Here is a 20,064-nt window from a genome sequence, read left to right on the forward strand (position 1 = left end):
TTTGGACAGAACTGCTGCCCTTAATAGCCTCTGTCCTTTTGCTTTACAGGTGGCGGGTGTCTGGTTAAAGCAGATGGGAAACAAATCTCAACCAAGTACTTCTGAGCTCCGGTCTGTTTTCAGCACACTTCTGTGGCCTGTCTGTGTGGGTAGGAACGGGAGAGAAGAGTCCCGCCCCTGTTAGGACAAAAGCAGCTGCAGTCGGGGGCAGAAGGCACGCAGAATATACCGTGGTCAGGGTTTAAGACGGTACTGCCCCCAGAGGCATAGGGCAAGGCTGTGTCCCACAGGGTCACGTATGCCTTCAGCTGACGGTTCCTCTTGTGAAATGATGAACCCACAGAGGTGGGACACCTGAGGGCCTTTTAGCCTGTGCTCAATGTCTGCCCTCTGATAGCTCCTGTCACACAGTGCGCACAGGTGGTGGTGGTGGTCATCACACACCACATGATTAGGAGAGGCTGAGGGACAGGAGCTGGTAAAGGATGAATGAGGTACAGCTCCACGCTACGAAACCCAGCTCACTTCCCTTCATACACCTGGAGTGCCGTCCTAACCAAAGGGTAAATGGAGAAACTGTTGTTTTGTTGTTACCTGAGTTTGTCAGCTTAAAAAGAAATAAGGGAAAAGGAAAAGAAAAAACAACAACAACAACAACACACATTTTAAAATCCCTCCCAAGAAACCAGCAGTCAGTCTGATCATTATGGAAGAGAATTTAGATGGTGAAGTGTCTGCAACGCAGGGGAAGGAGCCAATCACACTCGATGAGATATAAGAGACCATCTCCATTTGGAGTGGTCTAGAGTGAGTCAATGTTCAAGGTCTAAATCAAATGCCAATCGAGGATTGGAGGTCTGCCTTGACCGTGCTTAAGTCCAAGCAAACAGAGAGACTAAATTCTGGGTTCCATAAATTCTCATCTGACAGCTGGTGGTGCCAAACCCCATCCCCAATTACCTAGGTCATCTTTAAGGTCAATGTCAGCATTGGTAGGATTGATTATGGCCTCCACCTCAAAGCCGGCTAAATTACTGATTTCACTGTGAATAAGGTTCAGCTGCAAAGAAAAGCACGAGGTGGGAATAACAGGAGAGCCGGCAAGATGCCGAGAGTGAGCCCTGGGCGTGTGCGAGGCAGCAGACGGGACACTCGCAGTGCACTGGCCATGGAAGGAAACTGGGAGCCGCTGGCTAATGTGGGGCTGCTTCAAACAGAAGACTCCCGTGCCACAGGGTGCTGGAGGGAAGGAAGCAAGCTAGGCGGGCGTTTGGAACCTGCGGATGTTGCTTAGGGTGAAAGGGAAGCACGAGCCGCTCCAGCCTTTCTCCTTTAGAGGACCTTGTGATGACGGGGACCCAGAAGCAAGATGCTCAATGTGGGTAGGGAAGGGGCCCTAGGGCAACAGAGAGATCCTAGCTGGCTGTGTGGACACCTGCAAAGTGCCATTGTTCTGCAAGTGTGTGTAGCTCTCTAAGACTGCTCTCACTGATGTAGCTGCTGGCTGACCCTCCCTGCTCCCATCTTGGTCAGGAGTAGCAAAGACCAAGAATGGCCTGTTGCTGAAACAATTACCTTGTGAGTATGTCCACTACTCACAATGCTGGGGTTCTGGTGACACCGGGAGAAACCCAAGCAGTCCTCCAGGAAGACAATGTGTCTTTTTTAAGGGGATTTTCACCTCACTGGTCAGGTTGTACTGAGGCTCACTGATGGCTGGATTGCAAATACCTTGAGTTGTGTCCGCCCAGTCAACTGGGTGTTTCTGAAAAGCCACTGACCTTTCTCCACCTGTTGCTCTGTTGCCCTGGCAAGACTTGGTCACTAACGAGGAGCAGTGGGTGCTGGCTTCTACTGTCCTTGCCCTGCCCACCCCCTCTTTTCTTTAGGTCCAGGTGTGGCTAGATTTGCACGTTCACAATCTCTGTCCTGTCATCAAATTGTTCCTCCTTCTGTGACACCAATTGTGCCTTAAGCAGCCCACAGACCCACCAAGTCCTAGGCCCGAGCCTCCAGGATCACCAGGACTGAGTCCTTGTCCTGGCATCCACCACGGGGGAGAGTGGTGGAATACAGGACAGCTCCTGGCAACTAAGCCCCAAGATACTGGACTTCAGGGGCCATCTCAGGGTAAAGAAAAAACTGGTAAACTATATGCAAGAGAAATGCACCCCTAAACTTCTGATCCTTAAAAGCTGCTAGTCCTTTAGACTAAGAGTCCTTCCTTGGGGAATGCAATGTAGAAATGGATATGGTCATTTGACCAAGGCTGGGTTTCTGTGCATGGGCTTCCTCCTCATAGTGCCCGATGGTGATTAGGAGCCTCTCATATGCCTAACAGGTTTCTTCATCAAGCTGCAGGTCAGGGCTCTGATCCTAGTGGCAGGTGCACTGGGGAGCACAGGCCCTGGCTGTGCCTTCCAGCTGGGAGGAGGGCAAGGCAGGCTCCTAAGGAAATGCTGTTCGTAAAAAAATATTCTATGTCCCCATCAGAAAAACAAACAAGAAACTCACACTCTGTGAAAAGGCAAGAGGTTGGTAAGGGAGGGAGGCAAAGGAGAGAGTAGAGAGAGAGCCTCTGGTGTGTGGCACGGCTGAGCAGAGAGAGCCTCTGGTGTGTGGCACAGCTGAGCACACATCTAAGCATCTACAGGATGATACACTGGAAAGTCGTGCAGGTTCAACCCTTCAAACCCTTTCTAATTGTGTGGGCACATCTGGGATTTGTATTCACTGGAGAAGCATGTTTTCACTCGCTCTGATTCCACGGGCCGGGAAGCATCCTCCGAGCCTCAGTGGCCGGTGACACCTCCGTCCAGGGGAATGGGTTTGTCTGGGGAAACTGGAGTATACTGCCTTTGCTGGAGGCAGAAGAAGCTGCCCACAGAGCTCGGCTCCCGGGAGAACTCCTGGTCCTTCCTGGCCTTCTCAGTACACCTTCTGGCCACCAGTGTCGAGCATCCTTGGAAGTAAGGACCATGGCACCTCGGGAGGCCTGCAGCTTAGCCAGTGGAGGGCGGTCAGTCTCTCTCACCCTCATCTAAGCATGAGGCTAATATTGGACTGTCCATCATGCTTGTACACTAATGTTCAGAACACAGCACTGGGCTGGCTGTAAGTCTGTGCTGCTCTTATAGAGTATACACAAGTATGAGAAGATTAAGAATCCTCTGGTCTACAGAGTGTGTGACAGAGACTAGTGGGGAGAGAACTGGGTCAGCTTTGTAAAGAAGAACGGCTAGTTAACTTGGCTAGGGCAGGCTGAACCAATGGCAAAAGTCAGGAGTGAGGTAACCATCAGCAGAAAAAAAAAAAAGACCCTGGACAAGAGAAGAAAACCCCTGGCCACAGGGCGCATGGGCGCATGGCCACAGCCTTTGAAAGGACACGGCTAGTAATCCACAAGTGAACCGCCAGGTCCTGGGCCAAAACAGAAGCCAGGGTGTCGGTCACCTCTTAGCCAAAGAGCACAGGCAAACACACGGCGCATGGCAGAGGAGAGGGGCTTGAATCACAAATCAGACTGCCAAAAATTGTGAAAATTCCCAATAGTCTGATCTTCTGGGAAGGAGAAAGATCATTAGTGGTTTCAGTGTTTGAGTACAGTGATTACATCTTTGTCATCTTGTGGGAAGACTAAAAACTTCAATTTTATGCCACAGCATGGGAACTTTAGTGCGGCTATGAATCCTGTAGGCTGCTGCAGGAACTCAGCACCAGGACACTGCCAGTAAGAGAGCCAGAGTGTGTACCTTTGGCTATAGTTGGAAGAAAGGGACTTAGCCCAGAAAACTGCAAGGTCCCTTCCCCCACCAGCAACTGACCACCCTGAACTCACCCCTGTGGTGGCCTGTCTTTGACACCTGCTATACTCAGGCCACCTAGGGTGGTCATGTCCTATTTAGCAATGAACATCAAACACCATTAGATGCCACTCTTGAGCTGCGGTGAATCTCTCTCTCTGTCTCTCTCTCTCTTTCTCTCTCTCTTTCTCTCTCTCTCTCTCTCTTTCTCTCTCTCTCTCTCTCTCTCCCTCTCTCCCTCCCTCCCTCCCTCCCTCCCTCCCTCCCTCCCTCCCTCCCTCTCTCTCTCTCTCAAAGTGGGACTAAAGGAGACAGACGCCAGGCTCAGTGACTGGGCCTTAGCCAGGCTGGCATTCTAGCAGCTTGAAGCCAGTCCAGCCTTACTGGGGTGGGGAGGGGGTGGGAGAGTATCTGGCCCCGATGGCAAGAGGCAAGTGGCCTGGTTCTACTACCTTGACCTGATACCACTGGCCAAAGAAAATTGTACAATCCCTTTTAAAATCAGGATAGAAATTAAAATTTAAGACATGCGAGTGATTAAGGATTTTCTTAATGGTACGTTGGGTCTACCTATAACTGTCAAACTCTGGTGCCATTCATGACATTGAAGAGGGGTGCCTGGGATGGTCTTACTTTCCTGTGTAACTCACATCAAGTGCCAGGCTTCTTTTCCTGGCCTCAAAGTCCACTTCCCTGCTAAAGGGAATGAGGACCACACAGTATGACTGCATTCCCTGCATTCCCTGTTGTAGTTCAGAAGCTGAGCAGCAATTTGCATGGAGGGATGGGGTTGATAGCTCCCCCTCTTCTGCCAACTTCCCACCCTCAAAAGTGGCATGGGTCAAAGGGAATCAATCCCTGGGTACCATGATCCTGATCATTTGGGAGGTTCGGAGACTCAATTCTGCCCTCCCTAACCTGTTTTCCCAACTGCTTCAAATATTCTGCCAGGGACCAGACCTTCACTGCTGACAGAGACATGGATACACACACTGCCAGTGGTTTGCTGTTATTGCTGTGGGAGTTCCTATTTGCTTGTTTTTTTAATAAATCACGAGATTTTAAAGGGCCTAGGGAAAGCCACACATCTCAGTGCAACTACAAGGCAAAAAAACAATGAGTGTGAACATGGAAATCACAGAGTAATGAGGGGGTTGCCCATGAGACTTCAGTCTGAAATGCATCATTAACAACAACAATTAGAGCCCAGACTCCTAAGCCCAGGGCTGGCCCTCCTTGCAAGTAGCTTAGCAACCCGCTCCCAGCTGCAGAGTCAAATTTCTCCTCCAGCTTGCTTGCTGTATTTAAGGATTGCTTTTGCCGTCAGCCAGGATATGGGGTGCACAGAGCAGGGTGCCACAGCCATCTCTCCTAAAGTACACTTTCAGAGATGTTTTCTAAACTCAAAGCAAAGCTAATGTCCGAGCCAGACTTCCAGTAGGCCTGTGTGACACTTGTGACCATTTTATGACTGTTGCCCCTCAGCACTACACACTAAACTTGTCTCCTGACCGTCAAAGTCAATAAAGGGCCTGCGAGTGATGCTTCAGAATCATGCCCTCTGCCTCAGCTGGAGGAAGCACTCCAGTTCCTGACATGGGGTCCAGGCTGAGCTGAGCTGATGTAAGGTACTCAGCTACTGTCTTCAGGGATTCTGGGGACCTCTCCTGGGGAGCGTGAGTGCCAGCACACCCTGCCGTACACACACTCAGTAGGAAAGGCGGTTTCATCATATCCAATAGACTCAAGTGTTCAGACATCCACGAGTGTGGACGGGCTGCCTTGGGTCGGTGCCCAGTGCTGTTCTCAGGGCTCACTGCTATTCTGGGCTCTAGCTCAGCAAGTCTTCAACAAAGCCCAGATCTCAAATAGCCATGCTATGACCTAGCCTGACACCATCACCCTGCTCATCAGACCATCTCACATTGTTAGTGTACCAATACTTTTCCTGTTCCTATGGCTTTGGGGACCTTGTAAGCACCAAGGGACAGTTAGCATTAGACCGTTTTTATCCCTGAGGTACCCATTCTGCAATCTGAGACCAGGAGGATCCCAGAGGGAGGAACACTGCAGAGAGCTGTGTGCCCAGCTGTGCAGACACAAGCGAGGTACCTTCAGTGGGCTCCAGGGCAACAGCCCAGATGTGGACCTGGTCCTGTCTCTTGCTGAAGCAACAGAGCAACAGAAGGGCGTCCGTCTGTGCTGGCACATGGCCACCCACAGAGCGCGGTGCTTTCACGTTTGCAGTGAAGTGAATATGAGTTCTAGCTGAGGCTGGCTCTCGGTGGGGTTAGGGGTAGGGAGCAGGATCAGGAGAGGCCAGAGTAGAGGAGACTAGGAGCAGGGTGGGCGAGAGGGTGGGCAAGAGGGTGGGCACTAGCTCTCACCAGGCCTCCCATCCTGGCTACTCGCTTCCTTGGGGAGGGAGCATGGAGGATAGTCCTAAGGAGCAGAGGGTCTCAACATCAGTGGCAACTGAGGCAACATGAGAGGACCTGTCAAGGGTGTGGGAGACTCGGGGTTTGCCTTCAGCGCTGAGAGGAAGTTTAAACTTTCAAAGCCCAGACCTTAAGATGACAACTAGAACTGCTGCTTTAGACAGATGCACACAGAACACAGGTAACGGCTACAGGATGTAAACAGCAATGGTTAGATTCCGGAACATCACCGCAGGAATTGCATCGTGAGAGCCTGAGTGCAATCAGTGACACGAGAGGGAGGGCAGGGGACAACGGGCATGAGTGAGCAAGAAAACGGTGATGCAAAAGGACACGGACAGTGAGGATGTAAAAATGATGCAGCTTCTAACCCAACGCAGAGCACCTGTAAGCTAACGGATCAGCAGGGCCAGATTCAGTCCTTCAAGATTACATTACAGAGGACTACAAAATCTGAGACAGTTCCCAACCCTGTTTTAATCAGTTCTCATTTCCAGGTCTTAAAAGCCTTTGCATCATTTTTATTCTCAAGAAGTGAATCAACTTTTACAAAACCATGACGTCCTGGCAAAGCCGCATCACTGGGGCCCGTGGTTAAAACAAATGGCTGGCTCGAGGAGTCGCCTGGTGGTTCGCTGACGAAGCCCCTGGTATACCTGTTAGCTGGTCTAAGAAGAACCCAGCACCCTGGATCGGATCAGTGCCCACCAGGGCCAGCTAGATCCTCCCATGCACAGCCCACACTATGGGCTGAGAAGCCCATTGCTTCCCGAGACTGAGCTCAAAGGTCCTGGCCCCGAGTGAGTGCGAGCTTCTTGGCTGTGTGGACTCCCCTTCCTGTAACCTGGCAGAATCCCCAGACCCCGCTTGTCGATCCTGTCCATTCATCCCTCCCTGGGTTGTTCTGTCCACCCACTGAGCTGAGTGACACCCAGGAATCTCAGCCTCTGCCTCCACCCCTCCACACCCCTTGGGGCCCTGGAGCAGACTGAGCTGTCTGCCTACCTTCTGGCCAAGGAAGAGGCTCTTGGTGGAGAGGACGGTAAAGCCGTCTGTAGGCGTGCCCTCCGTCGTACTGTCTGCGCTGGCCGCCTTGCTGACTTCTCCCTGCTTCTTCTTGTACAAACCAAAGAGTTAGAACATGGACCATCAGGCACGGGCCACACAATTCCTTCTCAACAGAGAGACAGCCCCAGGTCTCACCATTACCAATTCAGTGGCCACAGGAAATAAAGCCACTGCATGTCCCACAGTGGGGGCTGTTACTTATTTCGAGAGCCCAGAGTTTTAAGAAAAAATTTTTAATTGTATTTTATTATTTATAATCATGAAAAATCTTAAAAGCAAAACCTAAATTTTTAATAATTTAGAATAGAATCACTTTATAAATTCAGAGTAACATCTCGTCACTGATAGTTTTTAGGTATTTCACCTTTTTAGATCTTTGAGTATAACTCAAGTGTATTATTATAGGCACACTCCTATAATCCAGTGCTCAGAGTGCTGAGGCAGGAGGACTGCTACTAATTTAAGCCAGTGGCAAGCTTCTGCCTTAACAACAGAAAGAGAATGCAGACTTGCAGCTGATGACAGTTTCCCATTGTCTTCCCTAGAGTTAGAGTTAGCTGTGGAGGCCACAAAGGCTGCTGTCCCCACAGTGTCCTCCACTCTAGCACATTCCCCAGCATCCTTCAGACCAAATACAAGCACTCTGGTGTTCCAGAGGAACTGCCGAGAGTTACAGAGCCCTCGGCTCAGCTTCTAATGTGTGTCCTTCACAGCCCTCTCCTTCTACTGTCTAAGTAACTGGTAAGAAGGATGCATGGTTCTGGGGGACATATATGTTTTTGCATACTTTCTTAAGGGTGAAAACTAATAGAAATATACATTTGGCTGTGTGCTAATTTTCTACATTCAGGTATTTGACAGGTTGAGGATGGTGGGAATGGTGGGGAGATGGGGTATTTCAGACAGGTCTGCTCTCCATAAGGACGGCCTCAGACAGTGAGCTCAAGGCAAGGCTCGCGTCCTATCCAGGTATCCATTTAGGATCCAAATCCACAAGCACTGGTGTATTAGCAGCCTTCCCTGCATTGGAAAAACGTCATTTTGTTGACTGCTTTGGAAGTGAGGAGTGCTTTGACAATGGCACAGCTGATGCCTTCCGTAAACTAAATAAGCTAAGCTCAAGGCTCCAAGGTTTTGAGACAAAAGTACTTTATGAGGGCGAGCGCCGGGCAGCAGAGGTACTCAGAGCCTCACGGATTTGCTGCCTTCATACTTTGCATTTATCTGACCTGACAAGAAGAAGAGAGCCAGGCCTAATCAAGACCTGCATGGGAAGCACAGGCTTTTGTGATACAATCTCTGGGAATGAAGACAGACAAAGCCATTTACAAGTTTGCTGTTTTCAGTCCTGCACTCTCAACAAAACTGAAGAAACCACTGAGTTACCAGCTGGAGACCACTAAGAAGCACGATGACAGACAGCTCTTGGTTGGTGGCGATGTGCTAATGTCAGGGGCTGCTCACTGGTGAGTGAGGCCTGTTGACCACAGGAAAGGAAACCTGGAGAGCCCTTGAGAGCTCCATGCTTCTTCGTAACTCACTGTAAATCTAAGCCCATTCTAAAAGGCTTCTCAGAACATACTGATGGGAGACTGCTAACCTGACCATCTGTCCGGGAAGAGGGGATACACTGTTGCTGCTGTAACAAGCCTCTCTGTTCTTATCCATCATTTAGGCAGTAAGACTTTCCAAATACTAACAGCATCTGCTGTGGAGTAGGACCCTGACCTTTGTCTCAACTCAGCAATTCATACATCTTAGGAGCCTTAGCCATGAATGAGGAAATCATTCATTCCACTACAAGATACTTTTCTAATAAAATTTAGCTTTTTCTGCAATAGTTACTAAACCTGGAATGTATTTGTTGGTGTGAGTAAATGTATATTATCAAATGTGTTAACTATCCACTCTTGGAAAATGTACATCATTTAGTATAAAGTCACAAGAACTATTTCAAGTGAACTGAAATACAGTGGTCTGCTACAAAAGTCATTAAAACAGTGGGCAAAAAATGAGGTACTGCATGAGGCCAGTGAGACAGCTCAGCAGGTAAAGGCACAAGCCACGTAAGCCTGGTGGCCTGAGTGTGAGCCACGTAAAGGTGCAGGGAGAGAAATGAACCCAAGAGGTTGTCTACTGACTTCCATACTTGAATGGTGGCATATACACATGCATACACGCGCATACCATCTCTCTCTCTCTCTCTCTCTCTCTCTCTCTCTCTCTCTCTCTCTCTCTCTCTCTCTCCAATAAAGAATTATTAGAATTAAGTTCAAAGTTCCAGGGGGTAGATGAAAGGAGGGAAGTAAAGCATGTAAGTTTTCTAATGTTAGTAAACTACTTTGTGTATTTTTACTGGATGCATAAAAATTTTATAAATGATAATATACATGGAACATACCAAAATATCCTTAAACTGCTTATGAAAAGCATCAGACTTTAAGTGTATGTGCTACAAAGCTTTTTGAGAAATATTCCGGGAGGGATGTAAGCAACAGCACTACTCCTCTCGATACCACATCGCTCCTAGGGGAAGTGCTAGGTCCATGGCCAACGGTGGGATGCAGGTGTCTCTCTCCGAGGGCTGCACAGATAGGGAGTTAGAGGTACAAGGCCTAGAGGACAGGTGTCTCCGAGGGCTGCACAAATAGGGAGTTAAAGGTACAAGGCCTAGAGGACAGGTGTCAGACACCAGATGTTTCTGTGAAGAGGTATTCTAGTTCCCATGTCCCACCTCTCCAGCAGTCACCCTCGTAACTGAGCTATGAGGATGCTGGAGACCTTCAACAGTGACTTGTTAAGACTGTGGCCTCACTTACCCTGCAAGGAAAGGCTCTGCAGTCCTCTACCATTAGAGCAGTAGGACTCTGGCCAAGAAGCGGTCCGTGATCATAGGATGCACAAACAATATTATTTGAACTTGTTAGTTCTGCATTTAGATCCTGGCTCCACCAGCTGTGTGACCTGACAAACTGAAAACTGCCTGCCTTTCCTTAGATTCCTCACTCAGAAATGGACCTGAGGCTAGAGACTCCTGACTGAAGAGGAGAAATCAGTCAGGTGCTGCACAGAGAATGAACCTTCTACTCTGTAGAGAATGTGAGCATTTTCGAAGCAGCAGAAGCCCCAGGAACTTCAGGTCAGGCCACGCTACCCTGGATACAACTGCTTTCTGATCATAACTGTGTTCAAGTGAAGCCTACAGCCTGCACTCACATTCCTTCCTCCTGTCTTCAAGGAAAATGCCTTTTCTTTCATGGTGTGGTGACACAGGCAGTAGGCTTTTCTGATCTAAACTCTAGAGAAAGATCTAAGCAATCCCATCTAACTCAAATGGCTGTAAGATTTTTAGAATCTGGAGCTAGAGAGATGGCTGAGTGGTTAAAAGAACTGGCTGCTCTTCCAGAGCTCCTGAGTTCAATTCCCAGCAACCACATGGTAGTTCATGAGCACCTATGAAGGGATCTTCTGGCATGGCTCCTACACTTAAAAAAAAAAAAAAAAAGATTTTTAGAATCTTACATTGTATACAAATGCAAAAGTGCTGTGTGTTGGTCATGTGCAGGGCTGTTTTGAAGAAGCCTAGAAGGTTAAAGTGGAATTCAGTGTCTACAATAATGGAAGTAGATGCACCAACCAAGTTTACCTTCACCTCAGCTCCTAGCCATCACTAAAAGGCCAGCAGACTGTTGGGTGGTAATTCCTCATTAAGAAATGCCTTTCTTTGACCTTTCTTTATACAGTGACTATCAACCCTCCTAATGCTAAGACTTTTTAATACAGTTCCTCATGTTGTAATCCCCAGCCATAAAATTATTGCTACTATTTCATAACTGTAATTTTGCTAGTTATGATCATAAAGTAAACTTGTGATAGGTGTAAAAGCAACTTTTCCTCACCTGATCTAATTGTCATCTCTGAGGCTCACTGCTTCTGTCTGCTTAACTCGGGCCTAGTCCTGGAAGCAATTAACCCAGGCCTAGGTTATCTTCAATGTCTGAGACCTGCTGCTAAATAAGATCACCCTTCCTAGTTCTTTCTGAGCTCTGGCTGGATGGTCAACTCAGTTGTTCTGGCTCAATCTCCTCTCCCAGGCTGATTCAAACTGGATTCTCTCAGTGTCTCCTGAATCGCTCTGCTTGGCTTCAAGCTAACTCTAGCAATTCTATTCTGATCTTCTGGCTCCTCATTCTCTGGTTCATTCTGTCTCATCCTGTGTCTAGCCTGTTCTCTCTTCAACCTGTCTCCATACAACTGTCCCGGTAAAACTACCTTCTTCCTCTCTCTCTGCATTGTGCCTTAAGTAGTTTTCCTTTCTTCTCTCTTCTCATGAGAGTTGGGCATATCCTATTGTGTCAAATCTTTCTCTGATCCATGACTTTGTCTGCCACTCAATTAGACATCACTTTCAAACATGGTGCTTCCTTTTACAAACTAACTTTACCTTCATTGTTTGGGATTGAAGGTGTGTACTAAGGCTGAGCCACACCATAACTAGAAACAGGTTTTTCCAGGAAACAACAGAATCTTGGGGTTCATGGTGTGATCAAATATCCTGCAACAGATAGGCAGGGTGCCTGCTATGTGACCCACGGGCTGAGAAACAAGGCTCTCATCAAAGCCAGCCTGGTCCTTTGCCAGGTAGCAAGCAATGAGCACATCCTCTGCACCTAGGGGTCTCCACAGAGGAAAAGGGTAGGTTTGGGACTGCAGCAAAACAAGGACCTGCCACAATCCCTCAGGACATAGGCTGTTGCTAGTGTTGCCTGAATTCTCTCTTAATCTCCCCAGGTTCCCCTGTGCTTAGCTTCATTTCAGAGACGAGGAAGCTGAGCAAGACAGGGAACCCACCAAGAACACACAAATAGCAGAATTAGAATACAGCCAGGTCACAGACAAGGCCTTCCACTTTTAACACTACATGGCCAAAACAGTGGTTGTGTGACTTGTGTTTTAAACATCTAGTATAGGAAGGGTTTCCATAAACACACATTTTTATATACATAGACTTTCTGAAAAGTAGGTTATTAATTCATTATAGTTTGTGATAGGAGCAGGATTTTTTTTCCTGCATACTTTGCCTGCCAAACTTACACGCATTACTTATACAAAAATGCATTGTGCAATATGCCCAGAGTGACTGGCTTGTGGAGTTGGAACAGGCTCTGTCATTTTATGGGCTAGGACGGGCCAAGGCAGAGAAGAGGGCAGACTTGCCTGAGGCCACCCACGTAGGAAGAGCCTAGGGCACAGCCAGGGCCCTGGCCTCGAGTGCAGGCGGCTTTCTGTGCCCTCTGACTGTTCCCCTGCAGCTGACTCAGCTGTCACACTGGACATTTTCAAAACCTTCAAATTATATAGAATTGAGGGAGGAAATTATGATTTGGACTCCCAGTGCTGACACTTGAAAAGTACCAACTCTCTTTCAGCACAAGTGTTTCAGCACGTCCATGAGGTGGGACACTCTGCGCATGCCCCTGGAAAGGTGATTTTCAGAACGTTCCCTGAAACATGGAAATGCCGGGGCCTCCACTGTTTCTGGGAGCTGACACCACAATTTACATTAAACAAATGTTTTGAAAATTAGCTGTTCACGGTTCCAATTTCAGCTTCCCCCAGGGTTTAATGCTAGCCAAATACTGGTACAGTAAGCAGACAATGTGTTTTATTGTGTGGAAGAAAAACAGACCACCATCACGGGCTCCCTGCTTTTGTAATCAAGAGAAAAGTTGAATGTTTGAGTGATTACTGACATATGGTTATTAGAAGCACAGCTACTAGAGGCCAGAGGGACACACACACACACACACACACACACACACACACACACACACACACCACATACACCTCTCTCTCACTCTGTCTGTCTCTCCCTGTCTCTCTCTCCCTCCCTCTCTGTCTCTGTGTCTCTCTCCTTTTCTCTCTCTCTCTCTCTCGTTCCTGTCTCTCTCTCATACTCACACATGCACTCTCATACTCCATAAAGAACCAATTCTTATTGTTTGGTAAGCTGCAAAGGTCAGAAAGTCACTGGGCAGAAACTACAAGAGAAGACTAAAGTCATGGGGAACAAGGCTCAGCCAGGTTTGCTCCAGGCACAGACATCTAAGGGGTTCAGATGGCATGACTTGAGTGCAGGAAAGAGGGCAAGGCTTAGATGCAGCCAGGGTAAGGGCCAAGCCTGAAACATGGTTCACCCTGCTAGTGCCAGCACCCAATGCCAGGACCTCCCTGTGGACAGCCAGGACCCCCGGGGCCCATTTTCAAGGGAGAAGAGACTTGGCTTCTCTGTGCTTCTCCTAGCATTCCGAAGCAAGTGCCCTGGGACTTGTCCTGCTTCCTCCGCCCTGCCCTTCCTCCCAACTGCAAGCAAGGGAACCTTCCAATCTGCTCACTTTATAGTTAGCAGAAATGAACAAGGGACATTCTCTGCCCTTCTTGTCCCTGCTGCTGTCTCCTCCTCCTGGACTCCTGAGCAAGGTAGAATGCTTTCTAGTGTCTAGAAATACTGGCTGCTCTTCAAGGTCAAGCTTCTCTTTCCAGGAGGCGGGGACAATTCTGGGCCTTGGAAAGAAGGTATTTAATCAGATTTTTATTTCAGGGCGGTGTTTGCATTCACGAGTGTGTGTGAGGAGACCCAGCGCCTTCTCTTCAGCTAACACAGGCCCCAAAGCAAGGTCAAGAGATGGAGATGTTTTTACCCTTCCCATCAAAGGAACTCTAGGCCACGCTTGATGTGCTCTCCTCTCCAGAGGACCAGCATCTAGTGCAATGCTTTCAGGGGAAGCTAGGTCTGGGAGGAACTGCCTGAAGAACGCACTGCTTTTCTTTCTGGACTGAAGCAAGTGTTCTGAAAGACAGCTGTCTGGAGAGCTCTTGCTGGGGCACCCAACGAGGACATGTAGCCATGGCAACACAATGAGATTGCAGAGCTGAGCATCAAGGCATGTGCACAGATGGCCCCTCTGAGGACTATTGTTGGTGATCCCTGGCACAAGAAAACCTTTCCACAGACCCATGCATCTACGTGGGAGACCGGGTACAGGAGCTGTGCGGCTGGGCTATCAGCCACCCCCTGCTCCCCGGAATCCACTACCCATCCCCATGCCCAGTCTTCCAGCTGAACCCGGGTTCCATGAGACACTCTCACCTAGCCATCGAGTTGGACTCCCGCACACTCCACAGTCAGTTCCCTCATCAGGGGTTGGCTCTGAGAAGGGCTGGGGGGTCCCCTGTGATCTTATTTACCCATCCATCACATCCCTGCCAGATCCCGTACCTTAGACTTCCGGGCCCCTTTCTTGCCTCCCGTTTTCTTAGCCACTGGCTTCTTCTGGGACGGAGACTTGGCCTTTTTGGCTGGTGGAGGCGTGATGATGGCTTCCAATTTTCCCTTGGATCCTCGTTTCTTCGCTAGCAACTCAGGATGGATATTCGGCAACACACCCCCACTGGCTATGGTGACTCCTTTTAGCAGCTTGCAGGAAAACCAAAGTTGCAGGTGGTGAGCCAGAGTCCCTGCTCCAGGGCTGCCCTCCCTGATTCCAGAGGCCGGCCCTGCTTTCCCGCATCTGCTCCGAGCTGCTCCAGCTCTCCACTCTGTGGCAGCTACAAGGACGCTGACAGGACTCAGACCTACCACATGGGAGTCCTTGAGTCCTCACTTGGTCCTCACTCATGCTGTCACTCCTCTGGGAGAGCAAAGCACCCGTGTCATCTCCCTACCCTACTTTCAGTGAAGCCCCAAAGGCAGGGAGCTGCTTAGGGTCTTGTCACTCCCCACAGCCTCTCCTGGGTGGTCTGTGTATACGCTAGCATGTCTGGGGCAGGCTGGAGACCCCCGTACCTGGTTTAGCTCTTCATCATTGGCCACGGCTAACAGGATGTGCCGGGGCGTGACCCGTCCCTTCTTGTTGTCTCTTGCTGCATTGCCAGCCAGCTCCAGGATCTCAGCTGTAGGGCAGATGAAAGCATGTGGTCATTTCGGGGCACTAGAGAACTAACTCATCTGCCCCCGAGTCCCCACGCAGGTATGTTCCTGGGGCAACCGCTCAGAGAAGTGACAGAAAGGCTGGGCGGGACTCAAAGGTTCCACCTTCTGTTTTGAAACAGAGCTTGGGAGGAACAGGGACCAGCAGAGGGCACTGGGTAAATAAGTGGTGAGACTAAGGTCTGAATCCACCTCTGGCTCCCATTTCCCAGACAGAGCCACCTGGGAGGGGTGCTTGGACGTGGACATGGCCAACTGCATGCACCTGCAGTGCGGCCAGAAGGACGCCACGCCTGTACTTCCGGTTATGTGTTACCCGCCTGTAGAGCTCAAGGGGAGGGGACTTGATGTAGTAGCCTGTGTTTGAGAAATCTTTGATGCCTGAATCAAAGAACAGTGATTTAAATGAATCAAATGCACATTGGGATCTGCAATCAGGAAGCTGTGCCCAGGCTCACACAGTCAATGTCACAGTAACATAAAACAAAAGGGCGGGGATATTGCAGGCTCTAGAAAGCTAAAGACATGAGCAACTACAATGTGTGGCTTTAAGGGAATTCTCCAAAGTCCCTCTGGAGACACGTGAAGAGGCTTCAACTGGGAGTCACACCTCGAGAATTCTTCCCTAAGTTGGATAGTAGCACGGCCACTCTGAAGGAAACATTCTTGTTCCTAAGAAATTAGTGCTGTGGCTGGAGACTGCTCAGCAGTGCAGATCACTGGCTGTTCTTCTAGAGGTCCTGGGTTCAATTCCCTGCACCCACATGGCAGCTCAGAGCCATGCGTAACTCCAGTTCCAGGGCTTCTGACATTAGCTTCTGGCCTCTGCTTGCACTGCATGCACATACACACATGCAGGCAAATACTCATGCACATAAAATCAAAATAAAAAAGGAAATTCATTCCTAAATGGAGCATACTGATACTGTCTTGAGGCACAGTGGCAGTTGCTATTAAATCGGCACATGACCAGAGCCCCTCTTCCACAGAAATCCCGCCCTTTGGAACACGATCGGACCTGAACTTTAGAGACCACAGGTGACTTGTCTAAATGAAATAAGCCAGGCACAGAAAGATAAATAAACGCTCTATGAGCTTACTAAGGTGCCAGATCTAAAGAAGTTTAACTTAGAAGCTGAGAATAGAGAGATCACCAGAGGCGGTGATGGGGGAGAGGGGAGGTGCCAGTCGAAGGGTATGAAGAGGCGGTTAAGAGGACTGGCTGCTCTTCCTGAGGACCCAGGTTCAATTCCCAGCACCCACATGGCAGCTCACAACCATCTGTAACTCCAGTTGTAGGCAATCTGACACCCTCATACGGACATGCATTCATGCAAGCAAATCATCAATGCACATAGAAAAATGAAAAGGAATTATTGAAAAGAAAGAATACGATAATTTTTTCAGCATTCTGTTGGTCCAAAGTCTCTTCAAAACAAGCATCATGAGAGGTAAAAAAAACAAGACTGGGAGACCGAGTCCAGCCTGCACCTGATGCTCAGACGGCCTATTTCCCTGCTTGGGAAGTGGCCTCACAGGACAAAGGAAAGCCCTAACATGTCATCAACAGCACCAAGGATCCTGCTGGCAAGGGATCGCTCCCGACACCCTTCCCGGCAACCCGCCCACCTCATCCCTGCTCCTCATGGTCTTCATGGTACCGGTGCACTGCTCCTCAATGTCCGCTGCCCATGCTGGGGGTCTGCCCACATCACCGCCCTGCCTAGAACGTCCTTCTGCTACACTAAAGACCCTCTACTACTCCAGTTATGCTGTATGTTCTAGATTGCTCTGACAAAGTCAGCGCTTGGACACATCCTGGAGTAAGTGGGGATAAACTGGTAGCTGTGGGGGTAAACATTATCTGGGGGTTTCCACTCCACCTTTGATCATTTAGTTCTCAAATAAAAGACACAAAACCTGTATATCTACAAGAAGCCTTTAAAGCACTAGAGCTGGGCAGATACCAACCCTCTATGCTATTTTGTCTACTTCCCTGTCAATAACCCCAAGAATTAACCTGCCATGTTCTGCCCGGGCTGGTCCTACTACAACTGGCCGACCCTCATGGCCATGCACTCATAATCCACCTGCCTTCCTCTTCTCCCCTCTCCTCATGGTCTATCCTCAAACCTAAGCCTGGTAATTGAAGCCCCACCTACCTCTCTGCCCAGCTACAGGCTATACGAATCTCTATTCAACCAACAGTTTTAAATTAAAGAGCGAGGTTACAGAGCATCACTTGGTGTGCACGAGGATCTCCTTGTCAGGGGCAACCAGACCTCAGGGGCCATTGTTTAGCCTCACAACACACAGCAACAGACCTGACCTCAACAGGTAGCTGCAAGCAAACCAAACCCGAAACTTACAGTACTAATGACTGTCTACTGTGCTTGCTTTGAGACAGGGTCTCACTTTGGTCTGACTTTCTAGGTAGCCAAGCTAGGCTCAAACCTGTGATTCTCCTGCTTCAGTCTCCTGAGAGCTACAGTGGTGCATGCACCACCATACTTGAGATGGTATGTATATGTTTACTATTAACAACTAAGCCTCATGCAAGACCTGCTACATCTGCGCAAAGACCTGAGTACCTGGCTGCTCATGAACACTTTCATAATAGCAGTGAGCCGGGCGAGGGGAAGCAGTCGCACTTGGAACAGCAGGTGGCCTTCCCTAAATCCAGGAAATCCTTCTTTGCTCAGTCCTCACACAGAGATAAACATTCTGTGTTTGAGAAGGGACACAGAGGTTCCTGTCTTACCAGCAGGAACAGAGTTCAACACAAGGCTGCACAGGCCAGAGCTCTAGAGAGTACCAGACCTGGGCTCCATGCCCACGAGAGCCATGGGTGTGAGGCAGGGAGGATGGCCAGTACCTACAGGCTTGCCCTTCCCACCTCAGCTGTTCCCCCACAACCTCAGGACAAGGTAGTTTCCCAGTATTGAGGGATTTGCTCTCCTGAATGCTCCCTATAACTGCTCGTGGGCCCCTCTGTGGTGCCTCAGGATGCAGAAATGCCTGCTTGTGGCCCAGCAGACCCGAAGGCCCCCCGTGCTTGGGTGTAGGAAGCAAGGCTACTGTCCTGCCACAGTTCAAACGTGAGTAAAGTCAGTGCCTGAGGCCCCAAAAGAGCAGAACCCGCCAGAGCAGGCCAGGGAGGCTTAAGGGCGGCCTCTGGGATCATGCAGCCCTGTAGGCCCCCTTTAAAGCTTTCTTCCCCTCTTCAGCCTTCGTTCCCCTTTCTGAGGGCACAGGGGAGGAGGAGCCCTTGGCATCCAGAGCCGGAGCATGTAGACAGTGGCTGGTAGGTTAGAGTCTGCTGACCCTCGTGTGCTAAGAGTACCTCACCTGGTCCTTGTTAACAACAGGGTACGTGCGGGTACCCAAGCGGAGGGCTATCATAGCAAATCCTTAGGCCCACCCCTTGATGAACTAATCAGTGGGGTAGTTTCTGGAGAGGTGTGTTTCCCCTCCCTGCAGGAGTGCAAGCAGAGGGCCTCCCCGGCAGAGGCAGGAGTGGTGGGGGAGATGTAGTTGAAAGCCTGGTGTGGGCACGGACTCGGGTTAGAAGGCAAGGTGAGTTAAATGGAAAGAAAGTAACTCAGTGCCCTAGAAGAAAACAGACAGAGGTCAAAGACCCAGAGGACACTTTACAGGTCTCATTAGCCTCCACCCAGGGTTCTAGATTTGTGGCTCCAGTTTCAATGGCCTGAGTTTTCCCCTGGGAAATCTCAAGGACTCCTTGTATAATAATGCCAATCCAGCTTTGATTCAGAGATGTGGGCCTGGAGCCACGTGGGAGTGGCAATGAGCAGTGGGGTGGGTGTGCAGGTCTAGGAGTAGGGGCTCATGGGAAAGAACAGGGTGAGGGTGCCACTCCCTTGCCTTCTGTGACAAGGAGCTGAAGTCCAAGGCTTCCTTTCTGCAAGGCCCAGCGACACACACAAGCTGAGATGGATGTGCAGGCCTGGGCTCCTACCCTTAAGGAGGGGCCCCGGACTCTGCGGGAAGCGGGCGTGTATCCATTACAACAGTGAGGAGGGGTGGAGAGAGTCCAGCTCACCGAGCAAGTACTGTGTCTTCTTTATGCTCATGTTCTTCCAGATGGACAGTAACCATAGTAACACCATCATCAGAGGACATACAAGACCGAGCACCTCCAAGACACACCTTTTACAGGAAGCATGCTGCACACCCCAAGCTGCCTCTGCACCACAGTGGGCAGAGGGCCTGGGAATTTTACAAGTTGAGAAAGATGAAGGACACATGCTGACTGCTGAGAAAGCAGGGGCTGCAGCACACGTCACCCACTGCTGAGCAGCAGTAATACCCTCTGCCCTTTCATCCCAGGCCCAGTTTTAGAAACAGCAATAAAGTAAAAGCCTTTCTGGCCAGGACAGGGCTGCCTGCTGCAGAGAGGAGGAGGGATATAAACTGCCAGCCACTCAACGAGACAGAGCAGCTCCTGCTTGCTCCTCGGGGCACGCTGGCCTTCGCACATGCGGCTGGGAGAAGAAGGGCTGCTCTCACTCTGCAGCAGGGCATGTACCACCTGGAGGGACCTGAGGTCTGCTCCTCAGAATGGGACTCTGGTGAGTTACATGGATTGCAAAACCATGGAGGCCAAGCTACACCCTAGGTAGGCCTTTCTGCAAAGCCCTGCACCCATAGCCCTAGGGTAGGCCACTGTACCCCACAGCCCTAGGGTAGGCCACTGTACCCCACAGCCCTAGGCTAGGCCACTGTACCCCATAGCCCTAGGGTA

The 20,064-nt window shown here is 49.7% G+C and overlaps 1 protein-coding gene across 7 annotated transcripts in view; it reads right to left on the reverse strand.

The window, feature by feature from the left end:
- Window positions 1-20,064, reverse strand: part of LOC116082764 (core histone macro-H2A.1) — a 63,425-nt gene that overhangs the window by 17,209 nt on the left and 26,152 nt on the right. For 4 of the 7 annotated variants that reach the window (XM_031359686.1, XM_031359689.1, XM_031359687.1 and 1 more), the window contains exons 3-6: window positions 15,156-15,262; window positions 14,589-14,786; window positions 7,247-7,357; window positions 961-1,060 (exon numbers count right to left, since the gene is read on the reverse strand). In XM_031359686.1, the coding sequence (XP_031215546.1) occupies window positions 961-1,060; window positions 7,247-7,357; window positions 14,589-14,786; window positions 15,156-15,262 (516 nt within the window). The remainder of the gene's footprint in view (window positions 1-960; window positions 1,061-7,246; window positions 7,358-14,588; window positions 14,787-15,155; window positions 15,263-20,064) is intronic. The other 3 variants (XM_031359690.1, XM_031359692.1, XM_031359691.1) reach the window with 3 other exon arrangements.

This window comes from Mastomys coucha, unplaced genomic scaffold, assembly GCF_008632895.1.
Source record: "Mastomys coucha isolate ucsf_1 unplaced genomic scaffold, UCSF_Mcou_1 pScaffold7, whole genome shotgun sequence".
Taxonomy (NCBI): Eukaryota; Metazoa; Chordata; class Mammalia; order Rodentia; family Muridae; genus Mastomys; species Mastomys coucha.